The sequence below is a fragment of the Mustelus asterias genome, chromosome 2, assembly GCF_964213995.1.
Source record: "Mustelus asterias chromosome 2, sMusAst1.hap1.1, whole genome shotgun sequence".
Lineage (NCBI taxonomy): Eukaryota > Metazoa > Chordata > Chondrichthyes > Carcharhiniformes > Triakidae > Mustelus > Mustelus asterias.
This window is the reverse complement of record NC_135802.1, coordinates 144624421-144651208: the sequence shown is the minus strand read 5'-3', so window position 1 is coordinate 144651208 and position 26788 is coordinate 144624421. Positions and strand designations below refer to the sequence as shown.

General features: G+C 46.5%; 1 protein-coding gene across 2 annotated transcripts in view; it reads right to left on the bottom strand.

The window, feature by feature from the left end:
• LOC144511884 (collagen alpha-6(VI) chain-like) overlaps positions 1-19210 on the bottom strand; it is a 158239-nt gene extending 139029 nt beyond the window's left edge. For both annotated transcript variants that reach the window (XM_078242317.1, XM_078242325.1), the window contains exons 1-3: positions 19082-19210; positions 17362-17463; positions 1643-2239 (exon numbers count right to left, since the gene is read on the bottom strand). In XM_078242317.1, the coding sequence (XP_078098443.1) occupies positions 1643-2239; positions 17362-17437 (673 nt within the window). In that variant the 5' untranslated portion in view covers positions 17438-17463; positions 19082-19210. The remainder of the gene's footprint in view (positions 1-1642; positions 2240-17361; positions 17464-19081) is intronic.
• Between the last annotated feature and the right edge of the window lie 7578 nt (positions 19211-26788).

Genomic DNA, 26788 nt, shown 5'->3' with positions numbered 1-26788 from the left:
AGTAATCCGTTCTGTTCAGTATGACAATGGCCCCTCCTTTGTCTGCTGGTTTGATGACAATGTTGCGGTTGGTCTTGAGAGCGTGGATGGCGTTGCGTTGTGCTTGGGCGATGTTCGGTGCTGTCTTGTGAGTGCGGCTGATGAATTTGGTGTTGACGCGCCTCCTGATGGCTTGGGCATACATGTCAAGTCGAGGGCAGCGGCCTTCCGGAGGCGGCCTTTTTACACATGGCAGGGGGAGGCCCATGCCAAGTGGGTAGCCTGGCAGCTTTAGCTGTATGGGTTGGTGGCGGGCAAGGAGGGTTGGGGTGGAGGTATTCTTTGGGGTCCCTTGGAGGTACCCCTCCCCCAAGATCATCCATTCCTTCTTCACTCTTCCCTCCAACCTCTCAAAGCTGTACCCCTTCCACCATCACCCTAGGCTAGCAGGCTCTGGCAATATCCCAAAAGTACCTTGGTATCTGGGCTCCATAGGCTCCTTGTAGTCCTAGCAGGGACCACCACTCCAACCTGGTGTTTCAGGGACAACAGAGCTCTGGGACATCTGATTGGCCAGCAGCTGTCTAAGATGATATGGATTTGGTGGGTGAGGGATGGTGGGAGATGTATGGCTTTGCCACAAGTAACATTGCACCCCAGATTAAGCCACCACGGGGCAAGCGGCAGTATCATGGGAGGGCTCACCTCTGACTTTTCACTGGAGGTGAGGAGATTACAATGTTCCCTTTCTGATTAGCACGGGAACCTGATGTACTGTGAGGCAGAACGTGTCGAGTGACCCGGGTCAGGAGGGAGGAACGAGATGGTAAGGGAGAAAGAGGTCATGCAATGAAAGCTCCCAGAATATGTTAGACCATAAGACCATAAGACATAAGAGCGGAAGTAAGGCCATTCGGCCCATCGAGTCCACTCCACCATTCAATCATGGTTGATTTCAACTCCATTTACCCGCTCTCTCCCCATAGCCCTTAATTCCTCGAGAAATCAAGAATTTATCAATTTCTGTCTTGAAGACGCTCAACGTCTCGGCCTCCACAGCCCTCTGTGGCAATGAATTCCACAGACCCACCACTCTCTGGCTGAAGAAATTTCTCCTCATCTCTGTTCTAAAGTGACTCCCTTTTATTCTAAGGCTGTGCCCCCGCGTCCTAGTCTCCCCTGTTAATGGAAACAACTTCCCTACGTCCATCCTATCTAAGCCGTTCATTATCTTGTAAGTTTCTATCAGATCTCCCCTCAACCTCCTAAACTCCAATGAATATAATCCCACGATCCTCAGACGTTCATCGTATGTCAGGCCTACCATTCCTGGGATCATCCGTGTGAATCTCCGCTGGACCCGCTCCAGTGCCAGTATGTCCTTCCTGAGGTGTGGGGCCCAAAATTGCTCACAGTACTCCAAATGGGGCCTAACCAGTGCTTTATAAAGCCTCAGAAGTACATCCCTGCTTTTGTATTCCAAGCCTCTTGAGATAAATGACAACATTACATTTGCTTTCTTAATTACGGACTCAACCTGCAAGTTTACCTTTAGAGAATCCTGGACTAGGACTCCCAAGTCCCTTTGCACTTTAGCATGTTGAATTAGATTTGACAACCTTAGCTACAATGCAGTTTAAAAATGAAAAGTGTTTGAAATTACCTTTACTCCCACCGTTTATTATTTTTGGTTGCAATACAGTACGGATTATCTCGGCTATATTTTTAGGCAGAGAATTTAGCAGAGTAAAACCCTTGGCCTGAAAAACATATCGGCTATTTGGCAAAAATGCCATTGCTTCCAGCTCCTGTTGATCAGAATTCTTTACACCAATGGAGAGAATTTTGATCCCATCGTTCTTCAACCCAGCAGCCGCCTTCGTAACGTCATCCTCCGAACGCTTGGATGTAATTACTATTGCAATCTGAGAAACCCCTTCAGGCTTCCGGCTTCCAGCGGATGCTGTAAAGAAGGTTTTGTGCAGATAATCCAAAGCACGCCCTGTGTTCAAAGCTGACCCATCCAAATATTGGAAATTCCTTCTTAGGTAAGAAAGCAGAGTAGTCTTATCTTGAGATTTACTAAGTAGGAACTCCGTTTTTGCTTGGCCGTTGTACTGAGCCAATCCAATCCGATATTTGTCCATACCAATGTCCAGCCTGTGGACTGTTTTTATGAGAAAGCTCCGGATCTGTTGAAATCCTGCACGTGTCAAATGTTGAGATCCATCAACGAGAAAGACAATATCAGCATAATGTTCTGTGGGTTCAAAGACAAAAATACATTTGAATAGCACCCTCATTATTATGACTGTTTGAATCACACAATCCCTCAGTGCAGAACGAGGCCATTTGACCAATCGAGCCTGCACCAACAATAACCTCCGGGCCTTATCCCCGTAACCCCATGTGTTTACACTGCTAATCCCCCTGACACTAAGGGACAATTTAGCATGGCCAATCACCCAAACCCGCATATTTTTGGACTGTGGGAGGAAACCGGAGCACCCGGAGGAAACCCACACAGACGTGAGAGCGTGCAAACTCCACACAGACTGTCATCCTCGGCCAGAAGTGAACCCGGGTCCCTGGCACTGTGGGGCAGCAGTGCTAACCATTGTGTCACTGTGCCGCCTGGCTACAGGTGTCATTTATTAAGCAATATCATTATGTCCACCAAAGATTTTTTTAAAAATTGACAATTGATTTGGAATGGACTAATTATAGAATCCCTACAGTGCAGGAGGCCATTCGGCCCATTCACCCAGGGCAGCATGGTGGCATAGTGGTTAGCACTGCTGACTCACAGCGCCAGGAACCCTGGTTTGATTCTGGCCTTGGGTCACAGTCTGTGTGGAGTTTGCATGTTCTCACTGTGTCTGCGTGGGTTTCCTCCGGGTGCTCCAGTTTCCTCCCACAGTCCAAAGATGTGTGGGTGAGGTTGATTGGCCATGCTAAATTGTCCCTTAGTGTCAGGGGGATTAATACAGTAAATACATGGGGTTACGGGGATAAGATCTGGGTGGGATTGTTGTCGGTGTAGGCTCGATGGGGTGGATGACCTTCTTCTGCACTGTAGGGATTCTATGAAATCTGCACCCACTCTGTGACAGAGTATCTTACCCAGGCCCTCTCTCCGGCCTAACCCTGTAATCCCACACATTTCCCATGGCTAATCCATCTAAGGGGCAATTTACCACGGCCGATCCACCTAACCTGCACATTTTTGGATAACTGGTGAAAGATGGAACAGGGCTTATTGGACAAGATTCTAATTGAAGAACTAATTCAAGATGGCGCCGGAACGTGGCGACTTCTTGTCCCCAGCATACCCTCTTATTCTTTTCTCCCATTCTAGGCTTTTAAAACTTTACTCCAATTTTTATAAACTCTATTTTATATAAGGTCTCTACACCCTAGCTATGATTGTAACACTACATTCTACACCCTCTCCTTTCCTTCTCCCCTATGTATTCTATGAATGGTATGCTTTGTCTGCAGGAAAAATACTTTTCACTGCATATCAACATGTGACAATAATAAATCAAAAAGATTCCTATCGCTGGAGTTATTGGCTTATTATTAAAATGAGAAACGAAAAGCAACCCAGTCTAACTTATTTAACTAGCAATAGATGGTTGGGCAATCTTGGCATGAACAGCTGTGTCACCGTGGCACAGTTGGTCGCACTTGTTGGAAGGCTGTGGGTGCAGGTCCCACTGCAGAGACATGAGATTATGGGTGGGATTTTACATCCTCGCTTGGCGAGACCAGAAATTCCCGTCCGAGGTCAATGGAGATTTCCGTTGTCGGACTCTCGCCCGCGCCAATTTTGTGGTGGGCGAGGTGGTAGAGTTCCAGTTTATAAATCTTGGTGGACATTTCAGTACAATACTGTGGAAGTGCTGAGGTGTTACCTTCCCGATAGGCCATTAAACCATGGCTGCAGATGGAATGTCTCATGGCATTTATTATGAGGCGGAGCAGGGGAGGAATCCCTGGTGTCCGAGCCGATATTTATCCTCAATCAACATCTCCAAAATAAAAAGCCAAGCATCTGGCCAGAATCATGTTACTACATGAACAATGATCATATCTCAAAAGGAATTCATTATTAAAAGATGCGTTGAGACATTCTGGGGCCGTGAAGGGCGGTCAAAAAAAAGTTTATTTATTAGTCATAAATAAGCTTACACTGCAATGAAGTTACTGTGAAAATCCCCTAGTCGCCACACTCCGGCATCTGTTTGGATACACTGAGGGGGAAGTTGGCATGGCTAATTCACTTAACCTGCACATTATTGGACTGCGGGAGGAAACTGGAGGAAGCCCACGCAGACACAGGGAGAATGTGCAAACTCCACACAGGCAGTGACCCAAGCCGGGAATCAAACCCGGGTCCCTGGCGCTGTGAGGCAGCAGTGCTGACCACTGTGCCACCGTGGCGCCCCTTTTTTTTCCAAAAGAAAGCAAGATTCCACCAAGATTTGGACTCAGATCACTGGATTTAAAGTCCAGAATGCTTACCATTACACCATCCAGAACACCTCTCTTTTGGAACATAATGGGCCTGATTTTACCATTTTCATTCTAAGTGCTGAATCTGGGTGCAATTCAGATCTGACTTGGAAACCTGCTTTCAGGCGCCCCCATATGCACTCCCTCTCCCACACAAACCTTCACCTCCCCTCCGGGTTGCGCCCATGGTCCCAAGTTACCACAGTAAGAAGTTTAACAACACCAGGTTAAAGTCCAACAGGTTTATTTGGTAGCAAAAGCCACACAAGCTTTCGAGGCTCTAAGCCCCTTCTTCAGGTGAGTGAGAATTCTGTTCACAAACAGAACTTATAAAGACACAGACTCAATTTACATGAATAATGGTTGGAATGCGAATACTTACAACTAATCCAGTCTTTAAGAAACAAAACAATGGGAGTGGAGAGAGCATCAAGACAGGCTAAAAAGATGTGTATTGTCTCCAGACAAGACAGCCAGTGAAACTCTGCAGGTCCACGCAACTGTGGACGCAACGCAAGTTACCACCCATACATGCCAGACATCTTTATCATCTGGCCTGGTGTGTGTCTGGCTTACACTTTCTCCTTTGAAGACAGAGTGATCTAGCTAGCTGGCAAGGATGTGGATTGCTCCTATGCTGACAGGGAGGTCAACCAAATGAGAATCCAGCACTGCGACATTCACCAGATGTCTCCTCTCTGCAGTTTTCTGTCATGCACAAGGGATCTCTCCTTTCTTTTCCAGCGACATCTGGAAAGCAGCTGAGACGATCCATGAGTCTGGACTCCGGCCCTGGGAACAGCACAGACGAGGAATCCACAGGTCCCGATGTTGTTGACCCATCCAGTCTGAGAGTAGCCTCGGGGTCACAATCTGGTGAGCACAGGTCACTGTCTGATCCACAGCTGGCGGAGGCAGGGACATCCCAGGGTGCTGACACTCAGGATTGCTGGAGGCCAACAATCTGCTGAATCTGAGTTGGATGACAAGCCTCTGGACTCAGTTGCTGGAGCTGCAAAGACAAGCTCGGGGAGATCAAGAAGGGGTGTCTGCTGCACTCTTCAGATGGCAAGGCTTGATGGAGGGGTCTGTCCAACTTGGAACTGAGGTGATAGCACCAGGATGCTCACATACCCAAGGTGAACACTGGGAGGCTAGCTGACACCGTGGAGACATTGGTCCAGGATCTGTCCCATGCTGTTGCAGGAGCTGCACTCTATGGCTAAGGCACATGTTGGCATCCATCAGTGTCAATGCCAGAGGGTGGAGGGACCTTGAGCTGACTCCAGCTTCTCCTCCTTCTCAAGGAGGCAGCCAGAGGCTCAGGCACCCTCAGGGATGAGGATCAGCGAGCGGGTGTACACCCCGTGGCCATCCACCCAAATGACTTTGAGAGTGTCCAAATTCCCCCTTCCTGTGATCCCTTCTGTTCCAGCTTAAAGCGGGTGGCACTGCCACAGAGCAGGAACCCGAAAGCAGATCGCCAGGTCTCGGCCCTTCAGAGGCCATTTGCTAAGGGAATCACAGACAGCAGAGTGTAGCAGTGCGCGGACTGCCCCCAACCCTGCTGTGGGTGTTGCAGGATACACTAAGGTACAGCAACAGGGTTAGAAAGGACAAGAAGGTGTATTGCACAGTTTGAGATGGATGTTAAGCACTTGTACATTATGTTGACCATTGTAAATACATTCCCAATAATATCTCCTTGACTGTGGTTCCTTGTTATGATGAATGTTTGTGTCAGGCAGATGTGAAATCTTGGTCCCTGCACAAAATGAAGGGAAGTGTCTCAGTCCAGGGCCTCTCCCTTGTGCAGTGTGTAACATTCTGAGCTCAGTGACTATCTGACTTTAAAGTCACACTCAGGATCGGTGATCCCTGCACCTCCGTGTGGCTTGTGTTTGCTGCAGGAATCTCATATTCAAGGGTCATAGGGATCCGTGATGTTCTGTGTTTGCTCTCAGCACCTTGGAGGTGGAGTTGTACATTCCACCCCCACTGTCCCAGCCCCCTTTGCCCCGCCCCACCCCCCACATCCCAGCTTCTTAACAGGTGACAAAGTCTGCCAAAGTATCGACGGCTGTTAAAGTTCACGTGCCCGCTGTATCTCAGTTGTGTCCCCAGGATATGAACCTCGTCACAGAGCGTATGTGAGCTACCCTCTGTGAAACAGGTGTCAGACATTCCCAGATGTAATGTGAAGATCTCAGGAGAGTCCTCCCGCATCTCGCCATCATCCTCCTGCCATCTTGTGGCTCTGAAGTCTTCAGCAGAATGCCAGCCTCATCTGGCCAGTGCAATGGTCTCATCATTAGATGTACGAGGCACGTTGTTTTTTATACAGAGGGTGGTGAGTGCCTGGAACTCACTGCCAGGGGAGGTAGTGGAAGCAGATACAGTAGTGACTTTTGAGGAGTGTCTTGACAAATACATGAATAGGATGGGAATAGAGGGACGTGGTCTCCAGAAGGGTGAGGGGTTTTAGTTCAGTCGGGCAGCATGGTCAGTGCAGCTTGGAGGGCCGAAGGGTCTGTTCCTGTGCTGTAATTTTCTTTGTTCTTTTTATCACCTGCATTATTGCCTTCCAGAACCTCAGCACCCTCATCCCCTACAACCTCCTCCTTAGAGATGTGCAATTGTTCCATCTCCTCATCATCCAGACTCTCCTCCTTTTGTATCACAAGGTTGTGTAGCAAGCAGGCCACACTGACGCATGACACCCTCCGGGGACCGTATTAGGGTGCTCCACCGGGTCTGTCAAAACACCAGAACATCATTTTCAGAATGTCGATGGTGTGCTCCACCAAACTCCAGGTTATGTCATGAGCCCCATCGAACTTCGCATAGGAGTCGGAGGCTACATCCTTTGTGGGTAACTCTTGTTCCCAAGGAGCCAATCCTGCAACCTGTGCTGTCCCTGGAAGATGCCAGGGACCCGACATCTGCTGAAGATGTACAAATCATGGATGCTTCCGGGGTACCTTGCACAAACTTGCATGATCAGTCCAAAGATGTGTCGGTTAGTTGGATTGGCCATGCTAAATTGCCCCTTAGTGTCAGGGGGACTAGCTAGGGTAAATGCATAGGATTATGGGGATAGGGCTTGGGTGGGATTGTGGTCGGTGCAAACCCAATGGACTGAATGGCTTCCTTCTGCATTGTAGGATTCTATGATGATTCTATGATTCTATGGTCGCAGACAAGCTCGACACAGAGTGGAAGCCTTGGCATTTCACATACGGGACTGTTTATGGCCAGGGGGATTTAAAAACCACATGAGTGCAGTCAAAGGCACCCTGCACCTGTGGGAATCTGGATATCACTGCAAATTACAGAACACTTGCTTCCTGACTCGCCAGATCACTGTTGAAGTTGAAAAGGTTATGACATCCATGATCTCCTGGATACATTTTTGGGTAGAATCTTGTGAAATCCCACACACAGTCCCAGAGACATGGAAGAAACCATGGCCATATAAATTGGGTGCAGCAATCACTTTCACTGCCAAAGGATGTCCCCGAGTTCCCATGGTGCCAAATCCCACAGAAGGTGGCAGATGTGCATGACCCGTCCCCTTGTCATATGCAGTCGTTGGTGATACTGGCTCTCACTCATTTGCAGGTAGCACATGCGCCTTCTATAGACCCTGGATCTGTTAATGCACCTACAAATGATGGCTCTCTGGGGCTCATCCTCTGTGTGCAGACAAGGCCCTGCCACCCCTTGCTCGTGAATTCTGCTCCTGCCTTTAGCGGCACCTCTGCCGCATTCCACTCTGGCTTCTGTCCTGCCTATAAGCAATGATACAGACGGTGAGATCACCAGGCTCCATCTTTCTGATGGTCTTCTCACTGCAGTATTAAAGCTAGATACACGAGCGTCAGCCTTTATCTGTTAAGGACCACTCTTGGTCAAATCATTGTCTGTGCCTGCCTCTCAAGGTCTCTTTGTGCATGTTGGAGAGTCATGGCTGATACATGGATAACCAGTGTTTAGTGAGCATGATGGTTGACCAACGCTCCCATCCCTCACCACTGCTCCAAACCATATGACCGAGTGGTAGCGATAGCTTTGCCACTTGACTGCATCCGGAATTCTCATTTCAGGCGCAGTCCAATCTTCACTCCAAGACCTTGCTCTGTGCTTGAACCATGAAGGTAACTTTTCAATGTCTACTTAGAGCTGGTTGTATGGGCACAATTGTTTGCTTAACCTCATTCCAAGCATGTCAATTGAGCTGAAGCTAAGTGATCTCAGCTGTGAAAGAGTGCTCATCTTTGATATGCTTTTCCATTTGCCTGGGATTTTCTTCACCCATCACGCCCTCCCCCATGTTATTCCGCCTCCCCCCATCGCCCCATTAGTTATGACCACATTGAATGCTGGGACAGACCTGATGACTGAATGGCCTACTTCTGCTCCTACAGCTTTTGGTCTATGTTTGAACCCCTCCAATAATGGTTTTTTTTGGGCCTGCCCAGTGCCCATTGTAAAGTATAAGTGGAGCTAGGAAGATTGGAAGGCTTAGGTATCATGAAACCTGTATAGTTTTCTGTATATAAATAGTACCTACTTTGAAACCAGATTGTACTGTAAAAATCTGTGGGGATTATAAATTAACCGTAAATCAAGGAGCTCAAGATAGATGCCCCATTCTGAGAATTGAGGAACTCTACTTCAAAGTAGCAGGGGGTCTAAATTACATCAACTTAGATCTCAGTCACACCTACTAGCAGCCGGAGTTGGATGAAGATTCCCAGCGGTTAGTAACTATCAACACCCACAAAGGGTTATACCAGTGCACACATTTATCCTTTGGAGTCTCATCAGCCTGTGCCATTTGCCAGCATATGATGGATAGTTTATTGCAGGGCATTCCTAAAGTAATGCTGCACCCGGATGATTCCTAAGTATGGGAGCATCCCCCAAGGAGCAGAGGATTAACTTAGAAAAGGTCCTAAAAAGATTTAAAGTAGTGGGGTCCATTTGAAATGAGAGAAATGCACTTTCCAGGCAGATGAAGGGTGGTACGGTGGCACATGGGCGGCATGGTGGCACAAAGGGCGGCATGGTGGCACAGTAGTTAGCACTGCTGCCTCACAGTGCCAGGGACCTGGGTTCAATTCCCGGCTTGGGTCACTGTCTGTGTGGCGTCTGCATGTTCTCCCTGTGTCTGTGTGGGTTTCCTCCGGGTGCTCCGGTTTCCTCCCACAGTCCAAAGCTGTGCTGGTTAGGTGGATTGGCCATGATAAAATGTCCACTAGTTTCAGGGGGACTAGCAGGGTAAATATGTGGGGTTGCAGGGATGGGGCCTGGGTGGGATTGTTGTCGGTGTGGGTTCAATTGGCCGAGTGGCCTCCTTCTGCACTGTTGGGATTCTATGATAATGAAGTTACATACCTGCCTTTCAGGGTAGATGCTAAAGGCCTCCATCCATTGAAGGACAAAGCTAAAGCCATAAAAGGAAGCACCACAGCTTAAAAATGTATCAGAGTTAAACTTGTTCCTAGGAATGGTAAATTATTGCGGCAGGTTATTAGTAAATGTGTTTACAATTTGGCCCTGCTTCACCAACTTTTGAAGAAGCATCAGCGATGGAAATGTGGAGAAGCACAATATGAGGTGTTTACCAAGGTTAAGCAGGCCTTACAGTCATCGGCACAGCTTGTACACTTAGATCCAACCAAACCATTGGTGCATCATCATATGGAGTGAGAGCAATCTTGTCCCATTAGATATGAGAGGCAGTAGAAAGACCAATTTCAATTCTGTCAAGAATCTTGTCAGATGCAAAGAAAAAGTATTCTCAGATAGACAAGGAAAGTCTGGTGGTAATTTCTGTGGTGAAGAAGTTTAATCTATATATATATATATATATATGTATATGGTAGACATTTCACTATCACGTCAGATCACAAGCCATTGTTGGGTTTATTGAAAGAGGATAAGCCAGTGCCACCAATTGCCTCTGCGAGGGTGCAGAGCTGGGCTTTATTGTTAGCCGCATACAGCTACACATTCCAGCATTAGCCAGGAATGCAAATACCGAACACAGATGCACGCAGCTACCTCCCTCTGCCACACATAGTACCTCCATTGCCTGTACCACAAGAAATCATGTTGGCCCTGATAGAAACATTGCCAGACTCAGCTACTCATCTAAAAACGTGGATTGAAAGGGACATAGAGAGCCCGATTTTACCATTGCGTCGCACCCGTTTTCGGGTGCGAAAACTTGATAAAGTCGGGCGTGAGGTGAATAACACGATCCGCGCCCACGTCCATGCCGATTTCCCCTTTACCAAGGCCCGAAAATGGATGCGATCGGGACCGCGCCTGAAATGGGCGCGACGGCAATTTAGTTTGCATGCATTTAAACTGACTTAATGGGCTGGACGCCCAAACTTACCTGCATTTCCCCCTGTACCATCGCATTCATCCGTCCAGATTTGGCGCAAAACAGACATGCTCGGCAAAGGTCTGTTTCTGGCGCTCAAGCTTCTGAGGAGGTAAGTTTAGGGATTCCAGTGGCTCTCTAACTCAGATCGGTGGTGGGGGGTGCAGGGAGGTGGATCAGATCGCTCTCTGGTGGTGGGAGGAGGGCCAGATGGATCTCTGGGGAGTGGGGGGGGGGGAGGAAGGCTGGTCAGATCGTTCTCTGGTGGGGAGGAGGGAGACCAGATCATTCTCTGGTGGGGGGGAGGAAGAGGGAGGCCCGATCGTTCTATGGTGGGGGGTGGGAGGGGGGGGGGGGGGGGGGGAGGAGGAAGGAGGCGGGCCAGATGGATCTCTGGTGGCGGGGGCGGTGGGGGGCAGGTGCAGGGGGGGTTCGCTGCCACTGTGCGGGCGATCGGTGGCAGGGGGGTAGTGGGGCAAAGGGTCGTGATCAGTCTGGGTAGTGGGGGGGTGGATGGATAAGGGGGACAGTTATGTTGTGCAGGTGGAGCAATGTCAATGGGGGCCATCATGCGGCAGGGGAGTGTTTTTCAAATTTTTTGACCGTGCAGTTGAAAGCTCTGACCGGAGCAGCAGCGTTTCGGGCGCGATAAGCCCCGCCCACAGGCTTCTGCAGCGCGTTAAGCAGAATCGCTGCTTTTTTTTCAGGCTATGTGTGTATGGGGGCGTCTGAGAACAGGGTTTCCAAGTCGGATCTGAATCACGCCCAGATTCAGCACTTAGAATCAAAATGGTAAAATCGGGCCCAGAAACATAGAAACATAGGTGATAGGAGGAGGAGGAGGCCATTTGGCCCTTCGAGCCTGCTCCGCCATTCATCACAATCATGGCTGATCATCCAACTCAATAGCTTGATCCTGCTTTCTCCCCATAACCTTTGAGCCCATTCGCCCCAATGTTATCAAACGAGGATGGTGATGCAAGCATGGCACTATGATAAGTCAGAGCAAATCAGACCTTACCTGCAGCATGAGATGGAAAAATCGGGGGCGATTCTCCCATCCTGCTGCGCTAATGTTTTACAGCGGCGGGCCAGGAGAATCACCTGTCAGCCGATTTGCGGGATTCGCGCATGCGTTCCCGGCACGCGTGCATCTCCCTTGTCCGGCACCGTCTGAGCCACGCTGGAAATCGGCAGGAACTTTGCATCTGTTTTTAATCTTATTTTAATGTGATTAGCGGGCTTGGGACTGAATTCTTTGGGCCCGCCAGCATCTCTCACCCCGTCAGGGGTATTTCACTCCAGCGGGGTTCAGACTAGCTCCCCACTTTCGGGGAACTAGCGGGATGACCCCGCTGGAGTGAAGGGGGGCAATCATGGCCCCCCAAGGGGGTCGGGCGGTGGGGGGGGGGGGGCGGTAGTACATATTGGGGGTGCTGGGCCTGCTGGGGCTGGGGCCTGCTCGGTTTGGGACTAGGGAGCGATTGGTGGGTCTGGTGGGGTCCCGCTGCTACTATGCCATTGGGATCGATGTGGGCTGGAGGGAGGTCAGCGATCGGGGCGGTCTGGGGGGCGGGTGTTGTTAGCCGGGGGTGGTTTGCCGGAGGTGGGTCTTCCTCCTGATAGGGGGAGTCTGCCGGGGGGGGGGGGTTGTTCTGCCGGGGGGTGTGAGGGGGGGGATCGTCACTGCTGGGGGGGGGGGGGGGGCAGGGGAGGCTGAAGATCAGGCGATCTGGGATGGGGGTGGGGGGGGGGGGGTTTGGGGCTGGCCTGCAAATGGACAGGGGGCTGCATTCGGGCCATTAGGGGTGCAGAGGGGCAGTACTGTGAGGGTCCCAGGCTGGCCAGTGATTAAGCGGGCCAGCAAACTGCAGGCTGACAGTTCAGGGCCATTGCGCATGCGCAGAGGCCTGGAACTGTCAGCCTCCGGCACGACCCTCCGTGCTTTTAATGATATTCCCGATTGTGACCTCTGCAGTGCAGAGAGCGTAGGAGATTGTTGCCTGAAGTCGCACTGAAAAAAACAACGTGATTTATACCAGTTTTCCCGAGAACTCGACACTGAGAACTTTTCTGGGAGAATCGCGGTCAACATGTGAGGACAGCGTATTATTGTGGGGGCTCATGTTATAGTGTCACCCCAGGGGGAAAGGCTTTTATTGCAGTGATTGCATGACGCACACGCTGGACAAAGCAGGTTACATTTGGTGACTGAGCATCAACGAAGAAATCAAAAGAATGGTCAATCAGTGCTCATGTTGTGAAGTTCAGCAGTCATTGCTGCCACTGGCAAATATGCAACCATGAGAGTGACTGCGTCAGTCATGGTCAAGACTGCATCTCAGGACAGTTTGTGGGACATATGTTCGTCATCCTGTTGATGCTCATTCTAAATGGCCAAGGGATGAAGTCTACAATGGTCACAACCACTACTGATAAGTTGAGACAGATTTTTGCTATCCATTGTATCCCAGGGGTCTTACTTCAGACAATAGCGCAGCATTTACAGCAGAGGAGTTTTGGAAATTGTGTTAAGTCAAATGTTATTCGCCATATTTGGTGAGCACCTTATCACCCAGCCTACAATGGGTTAGCAGAACGAGCTGTACAAACGTTCAAATGATCGATGAAAAAGCAGGTTCAAAGGCCACTGCCTTTACTTTTGAAAAGTTTTTAAAAATTTATTTATTAGTCACAAATAGACTTACATTAACACTGCAATGAAGTTACTGTGAAAATTCCCTAGTTTTCACACTCCGGCGCCTGTTCACTTACACTGAGGGAGAATTTGGCATGGTCAATCCACCTAATGTGCACATCTTTGGACTGTGGGAGGAAACCGGAGCACCTGGAGGAAACCCACGCAGACACAGGGAGAACGTATAGACTCCGCACAGACAATGACCCAAGCCAGGAAGTTTATATAATACTACACCGAATGCCACTACAAGGGTTACACCAGCTGAATTACAAACGAAACGCTGCCTACGAACCTGCTTGGATTTGGCATTTCCAGATTTGGTGAAGAGGGTGGAAGATAAGCCACCTAGAAAGAAAATCACCATCAAGCAAAAGGGACAGAGGTTTGCAGGTTGATGATTTAGTTGTGGCTGGAATTTTGGTGCAAGACTGACATGGGTGGGCAGCAAAATTGTGGAAAGGACGGCACCAGTCTCCTACATTGTAGAAATACAAAATCACTGTGTAAAAAAGAAAATGTGGATCATTTGAGGAAGAGAGTTGGGCCTGACACAGGGGACCGACAGATGTGTCTTGCGGTAGACTCCTGTTTACCCGTTGCAGATCCAAGGATTCCTGTGGTTCATGTGGAGCCGAGGCAACCCATGGTTTCCAAAGCCAAGAGGGTAGAAGCTACTGAGGAGGATGTCGATTCTGGATTGATGAGTTTGCCTTTGGTGTCTGCCTGTCCGGATCCTACCAGGTCCATTGGGGCGGCACGGTGGCACAGTGGTTAGCACTGCTGCCACACAACACCAGGGAACCGGGTTCAATTCCGGCCTCGGGTCACTGTCTGTGTCCCTGTGTCTGTGTGGGTTTGCTCCGGATGCTCCAGTTTCTCCCACAATCCAAACATGTGCGGGTTAGGTGGATTGGCCATGCTGGATTGCCCCTTAGTGTCAGAGGGACTAGCTAGGGTAAATGCATGGGGTTATGGGGATAGGGCCTGGGTGGGATTGTGGTTGGTGCAGACTCGATGGGCTGAATGGCCTCCCTCTGCACTGTGGGGATTCTATGATTCTATACTCACTGAAGGACCCAGTACCAAGTTGAGACATTTCCCCAGAGTCAGGAAATTTTCAGACCCATTGACTTTGTGAATGATCTTTTTCCCTGGGGGATTCCTGATGTGTTGTGCTAGATATGCCTATGTACAGTGATGTTTCTTTTGTTTCATTTTACAGGTGGACTCAGGAGTTAGGGGCGGGGGAGAAGTGTCGTAACTTGGCCCCTTTGAAGGGGCAATCTTTTGAGGGCCACATAATCAGGCTGGACCCTATGGAGAGGCAGCGTAGGGAGCCAAGCCAATCAGGAGCAAGAGTCCTGGGACAGAGTGGGAACCTCAATTGGAGTCAGGAAGGAGAAAAATGTAGATGTATACAGTAGTTCCATCAGACCCTTATCTTGAATTTATATTATGTTATTAATAAATCATTCATTGTTGAAGTCACAATGAATCACCTCTGAATTTACTACACTCTCTGGGGTGGCAGATTGGCACAGTGGTTAGCATTGCTGCCTCTCAGCACCAGGGTCTTGGGTTTGATTCCCGGCTTGGGTCACCAACTGTGAGGAGTCTGCTTGTTCCCCCCAGTCTGAAAGATGTGCTGGTCAGGTGCATTGGCCATGCTAAATTCTTCCTCAGTGTACCCGAACAGGCACTGGAGTGTGGCAATTAGGAGATTTTCACAGTAACTTCATGCAGTGTTAACGTAAGCCTACTTGTGACACTAGTAATAAAAAATAAACTAAAACTTAAAACTCTCTTTCTCATAATTGCTTTTCCAATTTTACTCTAAACCTTTTATATTCAGCCTTGTTCCCTGTAGTATTATCCTCCTGACCTCTCTTATAGGCACACCTTTTCTTCTTCAGAGGCACAGTGGTTAGCACTGCTGCCTCACAGTGCCAGGGACTCGGGTTCAATTCCGGCTTAGGGTGACTACCTGTGTGGAGTTTGTACATTCGAACAGGGTCTGCATGGGTTTCCTCAGGATGCTATAGTTTACTCCCACAGTCGAACGATGTCAAATTAGGTAGATTAGCCATGGTAAATGTGCGGGATTATGGGGTTAGGGTGAAGGGGGTGGGGTTGGGTAAGATGCTCTTTCGCAAAATGGGTGCAAGCTAGATGGCCGAATGGTCTCCTTCTGCACTGTAGGGATTTGATGGTTCATTCTATTGTTTATCTCCTTTGCTATGCAGGGAGCTTTGGATTTGTTTCTTCTTCCCATTTTTAAGGAAGAGTGTCCCTCTTTCCTACTGCAGCCAGCAGCCACAAGCACATCCAAGGTGTGGATAGTGGAACGGAGTCCTGCCTTTGCCAACCTGGATTTCATTCTGACCCTTCCAGTTCTCAACTGCGCACTTGGATTGTCCCTTTAAATACTGGAGTTGACATTGTATCATGTGAAAACACATCATCACCAAGTGATTAGATAGAAAACCCAGAAGAAAAATTATAATGGGGTGGCCAAGTTAAAAGGCCATGGAAAATCCATTGTGCTTACTTCTGCATTTCCCCAATGGGCAATTGGATTCCTGCATTTTTTTGGAAACTTTAAAATACTTCCAACTTGAAATTCATTCCTGTAGGAATGAGGTTCCACACTTGCAAAACTATCTTTTCAGAGTCCAAGTGATTGTTCGACAGGGATTATCACTTCTCATGCTGTTAAAAAATTCACTTTCTCCTGAATTGCATCAGAGGGCAAGTAACCAAAGTTCATACCGTTACAGTGATTTCAATGCTGAGTTTCTTCACCAGGTGCTGTCACTGTGCACCTAGGGGGCAACAGGAGATATCTAATAGCAACATCCGGTTTCCCATTTCTTAAACTGAGCATTGGCATTGTTTGGAAAAGTGCCTTTGTGCAATGTGGCCAAAGGCTTTTCTTAGTCATGTGACCACTGATGTCACCCTTGGCGTACAAGACTTGAGAGCAGAAGCCATTTACACAAAGAAATAGGAGCAGGAGGAGGTCATTTGGCCCTTCAAGCCTGCTCCGCCACTTATTATGATTATGGTGGCTGATCATCCAACTCAATAGCCTGATCCCACCTCCCTCCCCCCTCCCCCACCATATTCTTTGAACTCCTTCACCTCAAGTGTTATATCCAACTGCCTCTTGAAAATATTCAACGTTTTGGCCTCAACTACTTTCTGTGGTAGTGAATTCCACAAGCTGACCACTCTCTGGGTGAAAAAATTTCTCCTCATCTCTGTCCTAAACCCTGTATCCTCAGACTGTGACCCCTGGTCCAGGAAACCCCCACCATCGGGAACATCCTTCTTGCATCTGCCCTGTATAGTCCTGTTAACATTTTATATGTTTCTAAGAGATCTCTCCCTCATTCTTCTGACCTCCAGCCTATACGATCTTAATTGGTTTCAACCATCCCTTGGAACCCCCAGAAGTTGCTCTGGTTTTTATTTTTTCATTGTAAACTTTGGGTTAATTTTATTGGAGTTCTTCTCGTTATCTGCTGGCAAAAAATTGCATTTCAGGGTAACCTCTCACACTCTGTAGGATCTTTTTCAATTTTACCTGCAACCCGCCTGCACTTTGAGTCCTAATGAGATCAGGACTCTCTAGTTTTGAAGATGATAAAAGTAAAAATACAGTTTGCAATTAAGATTTTTATTTTTTTTTAAACTCCAAGTATATTAATCAGTCACCAATACTGGAGAACAGCAATGCATCATCTAAATGAAACTAATTAAATACCATTTGATTGAGAGATGACCAAGTACAGCCGACAGGTCACAAGGAGGAAAATCACCGTTGCTTCAAACACCTTCATCTCGACCCGAGTTCCAAGTAATCACTCTGGGGAAATAGAACACACACTTCAGAAATGTTCAGCTTGTCACCACACTGTCAACCCATAATAAATCCTCCCATCTAACAGAGTTTTAACTCTTGGATTTAAAGCCTTTGGAAAGTTAGCCATTTGGAACTTTGGAAAGTTAGCCGATTGCTTCAACTCGACTTCATCCCCCATCGTTTTCTAATATTGATTCGGACAAATCAGTAAATACGACTTTAATCTTGCCTCATTCCACTTGCACAAGTAAAACTGGCAGCTAAAGAGCTTTCCATTTGCGGATTCCTTGAGTTGCCCCGTTTCACCATTGCAGAATCCTTTCGAGGGAGTGTCTTGTACATTTGCAATTGCAAAGTAACTGTCACACGCTCTGATTAAATATAAATGCACAAATCTACAGACTCTGCATAAATATACATGCACAAACCTGCACACAGTGAATAAATATACATGCACAAACCTGCACACTCTGAATAAATATACATGCACAAACCTGCACACTCTGAATAAATATACACGCACAAACCTGTACACAGTGAATAAATATACATGCACAAACCTGCACACTCTGAATAAATATACACGCACAAACCTGTACACAGTGAATAAATATACATGCACAAACCTGCACACTCTGAATAAATATACACGCACAAACCTGCACACAGTGAATAAATCTACATGCATAAATCTGCACACACTGAATAAATATACACGCACAAACCTGTACACAGTGAATAAATATACATGCACAAACCTGCACACTCTGAATAAATATACACGCACAAACCTGTACACAGTGAATAAATATACATGCACAAACCTGCACACTCTGAATAAATATACACGCACAAACCTGCACACAGTGAATAAATCTACATGCATAAATCTGCACACACTGAATAAATATACACGCACAAACCTGCACACAGTGAATAAATATACACGCACAAACCTGCACACACTGAATAAATATACACACACAAACCTACACACTCTGAATAAATATACACTCACAAACCTACCTGACAATCTCATATTATTGCAAGCAGCAATAACGAAAATCCAAGATAATACCGGTAAGCAGTGAAGCAGAAACATTATACTCAGTAAATATAGCGTCCGATGGAATGGCTCTGATAAATTCTTTAACAACATTTGAGTGTTTCTTGCAATTTAGATTTTTTTCTGCCTTTCCAACTAACTTCAGCCTTGTTCCCTGTAGTATTATCCTCCTGACCTCTCTTATAAGCACACCTTTTCTTCTTCAAAGGCACAGTGGTTAGCACTGCTGCCTCACAGCAGACTAATGTGACTCCAACCTAGCTGCTTTTAACATGCAGACTTTTCTAACCAAAACTGAAACACTCTCTAATCCAAATTCTCTTCATATACATGTCTTAATTCTCCAAAGATCATAACCTAAACTGCACCCTCAATGGTAAAGATACAGATTTGCTAAAATGCATTTTTATTATTCGTTAAAATTTGCATATTAAACGTAGGCATTTATTAGTAACCCCAAAACGATTAAAATCTATTCTTTGCTTGAAAATCTTGCTCTAATTTGAAACTATATAATATATTTAGCAAAGCATCTCACTGCGCAATATCACCTACCACATCTGAAGATGTTCATGCGTTTAATTAAGAGAGCAGGTCTGGAAGTCTTAATTCAGAGCACTGTTTGAGATTTTATTCTAGTGCTGGGGCGTCCCGCCTCCAAATCGGCACCTCCTCACAGCAAATCTGGCCCCGTTTTCCCAGCATCTCGGCAACAGCCCACGACCCAATTCCTGGAATTCGAGCGTGGGAGGCAAACAATTCATACCCCAGGGTCGTTCCAGAGAACTTGTACTGCACCGCCTACGGTTGCGTGCCCACCGGATTTACACTGTCAGTGAATGGTGCCTGTCCATAAACAGATGCTGGGCGCATTGGACAGAGAGAAGGCAGTCGTGTGTGTGTGCCAGAATGGGCATTCAGGATTCTAAGATGTAGTTAAGCACCTTGTACAATATTGAGACAGCGAAACGTGCCTGGCAGCTCATCACCTCCTGCAACTGGGCAGCAGCCTGAGTAACTTATATCTGGCGTGAAGCGGCAGCCAAACTGGCTGGCTATCAAAGTTCAGTTTAAGTTTGTTTATTAGTGTCACAGGTGGGCTTACATTAACACTGTAATGAAGTTACTGTGAAAATCCCCCAGTCACCACACTCTGGCACCTGTTCAGGTACACTGAGGGAGAATTTAGCATGGCCAATGCACCTAACCAGCACGTCTTTCAGACTGTGGGAGAAAACCTGAGCACCCGGAGGGAACCCACACAGACACGGGGAGAATGTGTGAATTCCGCACAGACAGAGACCCAAGTTGGGAATTGAACTCGGGTCTCTGACACTCTGTGAAGCAACAGTGCTAACCACTGTGCCACAGGCGCGATTGATACTCTGGAATTGTACTCAGATAGCAGGTGCCAGAGAGGCGGGTTCGATTCCTGGCTTGAGTCACTATCTGTTTAGAGTTTGCACGTTCTCCCTGTGTCTGCGTGGGTTTCCTCTGGGTGCTCTGGTTTCCTCCCACAGTCCGAAAGACGTGCTGGTTAAGTGCATTGGCCTCGCTTGACCTGAGATCGGAAAATCCCTTTCGAGGTCAATAGACCATCCCATTGTCCGCCCCTCGCCTGCTCTGATGCCCATGGTGGGTGGGGTGGTAGAATTCCGGCAAGCTTCTCCCATGGCTGTGGGACATCCCAAAGCACAGCCAATGATCTCCAGTCACCGTTGCACTGCGAAGGAACTGTGCAGATAATTTGCACAGCAAGATCCCACAATGAGCAAACTCGAAACGTTAGCTCCTGTTCACTCTCCACAAATGCTGGTAGACCTGCTGAGATTTTCCAGCATTTTCTGACTTTGTTCGTTGGCTGATGGATACATTTTGCACAGGATAATATTCAATATTATACATACATAATAATTTACCAATAGTTATAAGTAATCTGGAACATGCAATGATTTTTAACACATGCACTGATCTAGAATATAATATTGATGCATCTGGGTTGGAGTAATATGTGGTCTAATTAGCCCGATTAGATCACAGAGCTCAATAAAAAGTGAGTCATGCCCACAACCAAAGGTTTAGGAAAAGACTGAAAGCATTTCCTCATTGCTTCCATCCATATCAGTTGTCAAGTGGATTGAATGTAAGATTGGATAGAAATTTGACTTGAACTCCAGCCCAAAATATGCCCAAACAAAAACAGAAAATGTCAGAAAAACTCAGCACACCTGACAGCATCTGTGCAGAGAGAATAGAGCCAATGTTCGGCACAAGAGGCGGCACGGTAGCACAGTAGGCGGCACGGTAGCACAGTAGGCGGCACGGTAGCACAGTAGGCGGCATGGTAGCACAGTGGTTAGCACTGCGGCTTCACAGCTCCAGGGTCCTGGGTTCGATTCCCGGCTCGGGTCACTGTCTGTGTGGAGTTTGCACATTCTCCTCGTGTCTGCGTGGGTTTCCTCCGGGTGCTCCGGTTTCCTCCCACAGGCCAAAGATGTGCGGGTTAGGTTGATTGGCCAGGTTAAAAATTGCCCCTTAGAGTCCTGAGATGCGTAGGTTAGAGGGATTAGCGGGTAAAATATGTGGGGGTAGGGCCTGGGTGGGATTGTGGTCGGTGCAGACTCGATGGGCTGAATGGCCTCCTTCGGCACTGTAGGGATTCTATGATTCTATGAATGTTTCAAAACGTTGGCTCTATTCTCTCCCCACAGATGCTGTCATATCTGTTGAGTTTTTCCAGCATTTTCTGTTTTTGCTTCATATTCCAGCATCCACAGTATTTTGCCAAAATGTGCCACTGACTTCAATAGAACCAACTATTTGATGGACATTTAACAGAAGCACTTTGCCCGCACCCAATAAAATTCTTTAGATTTTCATCTTTCCCTTGGACTCAGCGGTGGTTCTGTTGTTTTCCTATCCCATTCAGTTCACTTCTCTCATTAGATTCAGAAAGTGGAAATAGTCCAAGTGTCCAGAATGATACAGGATGAGATTCCATGAACATTTACCCCAAAGATCAGGCGACCACTTTCCTTTATGCTCCATCCAATCTGGGCTCAAGCTCTGAAGTAGTGCCCACTTTACCCATCAACTCTGGTTATGTTGCATCTATCTGGCATCCCTCACGTCTTGTTAATTTTGAGTCCAAAATTGCACAGCCCTCCTGGAGTCATGTCACAGTTTTTTTTTATTAATTCATGGGACATGGGTTCGCCAGCATTTATTGCCCATCTCTAGTTGTCCAAGGGCAGTTGAGAGTCAACCACAGCTGTTGCTCTGGAGTCACATGTAGAGCAGACCAGGTAAGGATGGCAGATTTCCTTCCCTAAAGGACATGAGTGAATCAGATGTGTTTTTTCGACAATCGACAATGATTTCATGGTCATCAGTAGATTCTTAATTCCAGATTTTAAAAAAATTCAAATTCCACCACCTGCCATGGCAGGATTTGAACCAGGCCCCCAGAGCATTAGCTGGGTTTATGGGATTAATAGTCAAGCGATAATACCTCTAGACCATCAGCTCCCCATCAGGAATATCTGTAACATTTGGATTAGACAGTAAGAAGTCTCACAACACTAGATTAAAGTCCAACTGGTTTATTTGGAATCACAAGCTTTTCAGAGCATTGCTCCTTCATTAGGTGAGTCACCAGACTTTAACCTGGTGTTGTGAGACTTCTTACTGTGCCCACTCCAGTCTAACGCTGGTATCTCCACATTTGGATTAGAAGCAGAGCCAAAATGGGTGAGTTCTTAGGGAGCAGGAAGACCAGCATCAGGGAACAGGAGCTCCTGACCCCCAAAGCATTGATGAACTCCATGCATGTACTGTACTGAAAAAAGGATATGTTTGATGTATGCCTCTCTGACATTCTCTGGGTGTACCCGTGTGAAAGGATATGTGAATATGCTGACCTACAAATGTCCAAATAAGTTAAAAGCACTTTAATTAATCTCCACAGTCCTTTTTGGGAGTTAGAAGTATTTTAAGCATTTGCCCTTTCTATTTTAAGCAAGGTTATTTTGAATTTCTTATTAATTTTCTCGATGTATGAATATGCAGATGGATTATTTTTAAGCCAATTTAGTGTCGTGATTTTCATTTTGAACTGATTTAAACTATGTGAACCTTTCTTATGCTCACACCCAGGGAATATTATGTAACATTTGGCACATTGATTTTATTACAGGGATCATTATTTTTAGAAGATTTGATTTGATCTATTATTGTCACATGGATTGGTATACTGTGAAAAGTATTGTTTCTTGTGTGTTATACAGACAAAGCAGTCCGTTCATAGAGTATATAGGGGAGAAGGAAAAGAAAAGATGAAGAATGTAGTGTTACAGTCACAGGAAGGGTGTAGAGAAAGATCAACTTAATATAAGGTAGGTCCATTCAAAAGTCTGATGGCAGCAGGGAAGAGATAGATAATCTGGTGAACTGGTGCAACGACAGAAATCTCTCCCTCAATGTCAACAAACAAAGGAGATAGTCATTGACTTCAGGAGGCATTGTGGAGGGCATGCCCCTGTCTACATCAATGGGGATGAAGTGGAAATGGTTGAGAGCTTCAAGTATCTAGGTGTCCAGATCACCAACAACCTGTCCTGGTCACTCTATGCAGATGCTATAGTTAAGAGAGACCAACGAAGCCCAGTCCATCACACAAACCAGCCTCCCATCCATTGACAAATTTGACACTTCCTGTTGCCTCAGAAAAGCAGCCAGCATAATCAAGGACCCCACACACCTCGGAGATACTTGCAGTTGAGAGTCAACCACATTGCTCGGGTGACTCTGCTCATAAAAAGTCCCATGCGAGACCCACGGAAAATTCCATTCTGCAAGCCCCGGAATCGGTAAAATTCTGGCCACTCTCTTCCACCTTCTTCTGTCGGGAAAAAGATACAAAAGTCTGAGGACATGTACCAACCGACTCAAAAACAGTTTCTTTCCTGCTGCCATCAGATTTTTGAAAGGACCTACCTCACATTATGTTGATCTTTCTCTGCACCCTAGCTATGACTGTAATACTACATTCTGCACCCTCTCGTTTCCTTCTCTATGTACAGTATGCTTTGTCTGTTCAGCACGCAAGAAACAATACTTTTCACTGTATCCTAATACATGTGACAATAATAAATCAAATCAAACCAAAGAAGCTGTTCCTTTCTGAGGCAGTGGGAAGTTTAGACAGAGTCAATGGATGGGAGGCTGGTTGGCATGATGGACTGAGCTTCATTCACGACCCTTTGTAGTTTCTTGCGGTTTTGGTCAGAGCAAGAGCCATACCAAGCTTTCATACACCTGGAAAGGATGCTTTCTATGGTGCATCTTAAAAGTTGGTAAGCGTTGCAGTGGACATGCCAAATTTCCTTATTCTCTTGAGAAAGTAGAGGCTTTGATGGGCTTTCTTAACTATAGCGTTGGCATTGAGGGACCAGAACAAGTTGTTGGTGATCTGGACACCTAGAAACTTGAAGGTCTCGACCATTTCCACTTCATTCCCACTGATGTAGACAAGGGCATGTCCTCCACTACACTTCCTGAAGTCGCTGACTATCTCCTTCATTTTACTAACACTGAGGGATAGATTATTGTTGTTGCACCAATTCACCAGATTTTCCATCTTTTTCCTGTACTCCATCTCATCATTGTTTGAGATCCGACCCACTATAGTGGTGTCATCAGCAAACTTGAAAATCGATTTGGAGGGGATTTTGGCCACACAGTCATAGGTGTGTAGGGATTATAGTCAGGGGCTGAGGACACAGCCTTGTGCAGCACCGGTGTTGACAATTATTGTGGAGGAGATGTTGTTGCCTATCCTTACTGATTGTGGTCTGTGGGTTAGGGTCGAGTCACAGAGGGAGGAGCCGAGGCCACACAGTTTGGAGATGAGTTTTGTAGGAATAATGGTGTTGAAGGCTGAGCTGTAGTCAATAAATAGGAGTTTGACATAACAGTCTTTGTTATCCAGGTGTTCTAGGGTTGAGTGTAGGGCCAGGGAGATGATGTCTGCTGTGGACCTGTTGTGGCGCTAGGTGAACTATAGTGGGTCCAGGCAATCTGGGAGTCCGGAATTGATCTGTGCCATGACTAACCTTTCAAAGCATTTCATAATGATGGACATCAGAGCCACCGCGTGATACTCATTAAGGCCTGGCTTTTCTCTGGTACAGGGGTGATGGTCATCTTCTTGAAGTAGGTAGGGGCCTCAGATCAGTGTAAGTAGAGGTTAAAGATGTCTGCAAATACCTCCACCAGCTGGACGGACAAAGCTGCGGATATGATTGTTGAATATGTGTTTTCAACTTTATATTATGTGCTGTCATGCTGTGCAGACATGAGGACATTACAATATTTTTAAAACATGCATACGTCTTTTACTGTTGATCTTTAAGATGGCTGACACAGGTCACCACATTTTAAATTGTAAGTTGACCAAGCTTCTGGAAGCTTCTAAAATGTGGATTATAATGAACATGCCTCGATTACATTCTTGTGGAAGGTCACATCTGCCTTTCTCAGAGTCATGGAATTGCAGACTTGTTGCAACACAGAAGGAGGCCATTTGGCCCCTCATGTCTGCATTGGCTTCCCAAAAGTGCAATTCACTTACTGCCATCCCTTCCATCTTCTCCCGTTATCCTATCCATTCATTCTCTTCAAAATCAGTCTGATTACCCACTGAATGCCAGGAGTGAACCTCCCAATTTTGTATCCATGTTGCTATATTCTCTTTTACCAAATGCCTTTTTTGAAGTCCATACACACCATATTAACAGCATTACCCTCACCTGTTACCTCTTCAAAAATCTCCAACAATTTAATTAAACATGATTTTCCCTTAAGAATCCATGCTGGCTTTGCTTAATTAACCCAAATTTGTCCATCTACAATTTTGTCCCAAATCATTGCTCCTAGATGTTTCCCTATGACTAAAGTTAAACTGACTGACCTGTAGTTGCTAGGGTTATCTTTGCACACTTTTTTAGAAGAAGGATGTAATGTTTGCAATTGTCCAGTGCTTTGGCACTACCCTGAGTCCAAAGAAGACTGAAAAGTAATGGCCAATGCCTCTGCAACTTCTGTTCTCACTTTCTCGTATCCTTGAATACATCCCATCTGGTTCTGGTTTCTTATCAACTTTAAGGACTGATAGCTTATCTTCCACCTTCTCCTTGTCAATTTTAAATATTTCAAGGAACTGAATTACCTTTTCTCCCACCATGGCTTAGATGGTATCTTTTTCCTTCGTAAAGACAGATGAAAAGTATTCATATAGAACCGCAGTTATACATAAATCCCCTCTTTGATCTCTAATCAGCACTACTCCTCTTTCTATCAGCCTTTTACTATTTATATGCCTGTGGAAGACTTTGGAATTCCCCTTTATGTTGCAAGTTTATTTTCATCCTCCCTCCTTGCTTCTCTTATTTGCTTTTTCGCCTCCTCTCTTAACTTTGTATATTCAGCCAGGCTTTCTGTGATATGTTTACTTTTTCTTTTTAATATTTTTTAAAATCTCTTTTGCCACCCAGGTGGTTCTGGATTTGTTGTCTTTACCTTTCCTTTTCAAGGGAATATACTTTGACAGTGCCTGAATTATTTCCTCCTTGAATGCAACCTACTGTTCAGCTACCATTTTTCCTACCATTAAAAGTTTTAAAGTTTATTTATTAGTGTTACAAGAAGGCTTTAACACTGCAATGAAGTTACTGTGAATATCCCCCCAGTCGCCACACTCCGGCGCCTGTTCGGGTACACTGAGAGGGAATTTAGCATGGCCAATGCACCTAACCAGCGCGTCTTTCAGATTGTGGGAGGAACAGGAGCATGGAATCGCAGACTTGTTGCAACACAGAAGGAGGCCATTTGGCCCCTCATGTCTGCATTGGCTTCCCAAAAGAGCAATTCACTTACTGCCATCCCTTCCATCTTCTCCATTATCCTATCCATTCATTCTCTTCAAAATCTGTGGAGGAAATCTGTGCAGACACGGGGAGAATGTGCAGACTCCACACAGACAGTGACCCAAGCCGAGAATCAAACCTGGGTCCTTGGCGCTGTGAGGCAGCAATGCTAACCCACTGTGCCACCATGACTCCAGCTTATTTCGCCCAGATCAATTCTTACTCCCATTGAAGTTGGATTTTCCCCCTTTAATTACTTTTACTCTGGATTATTCTTTGTCCTTTTCCATAGTTAGCATAAACATTATGATTCAATAATTGATGTCAGCATTTACCC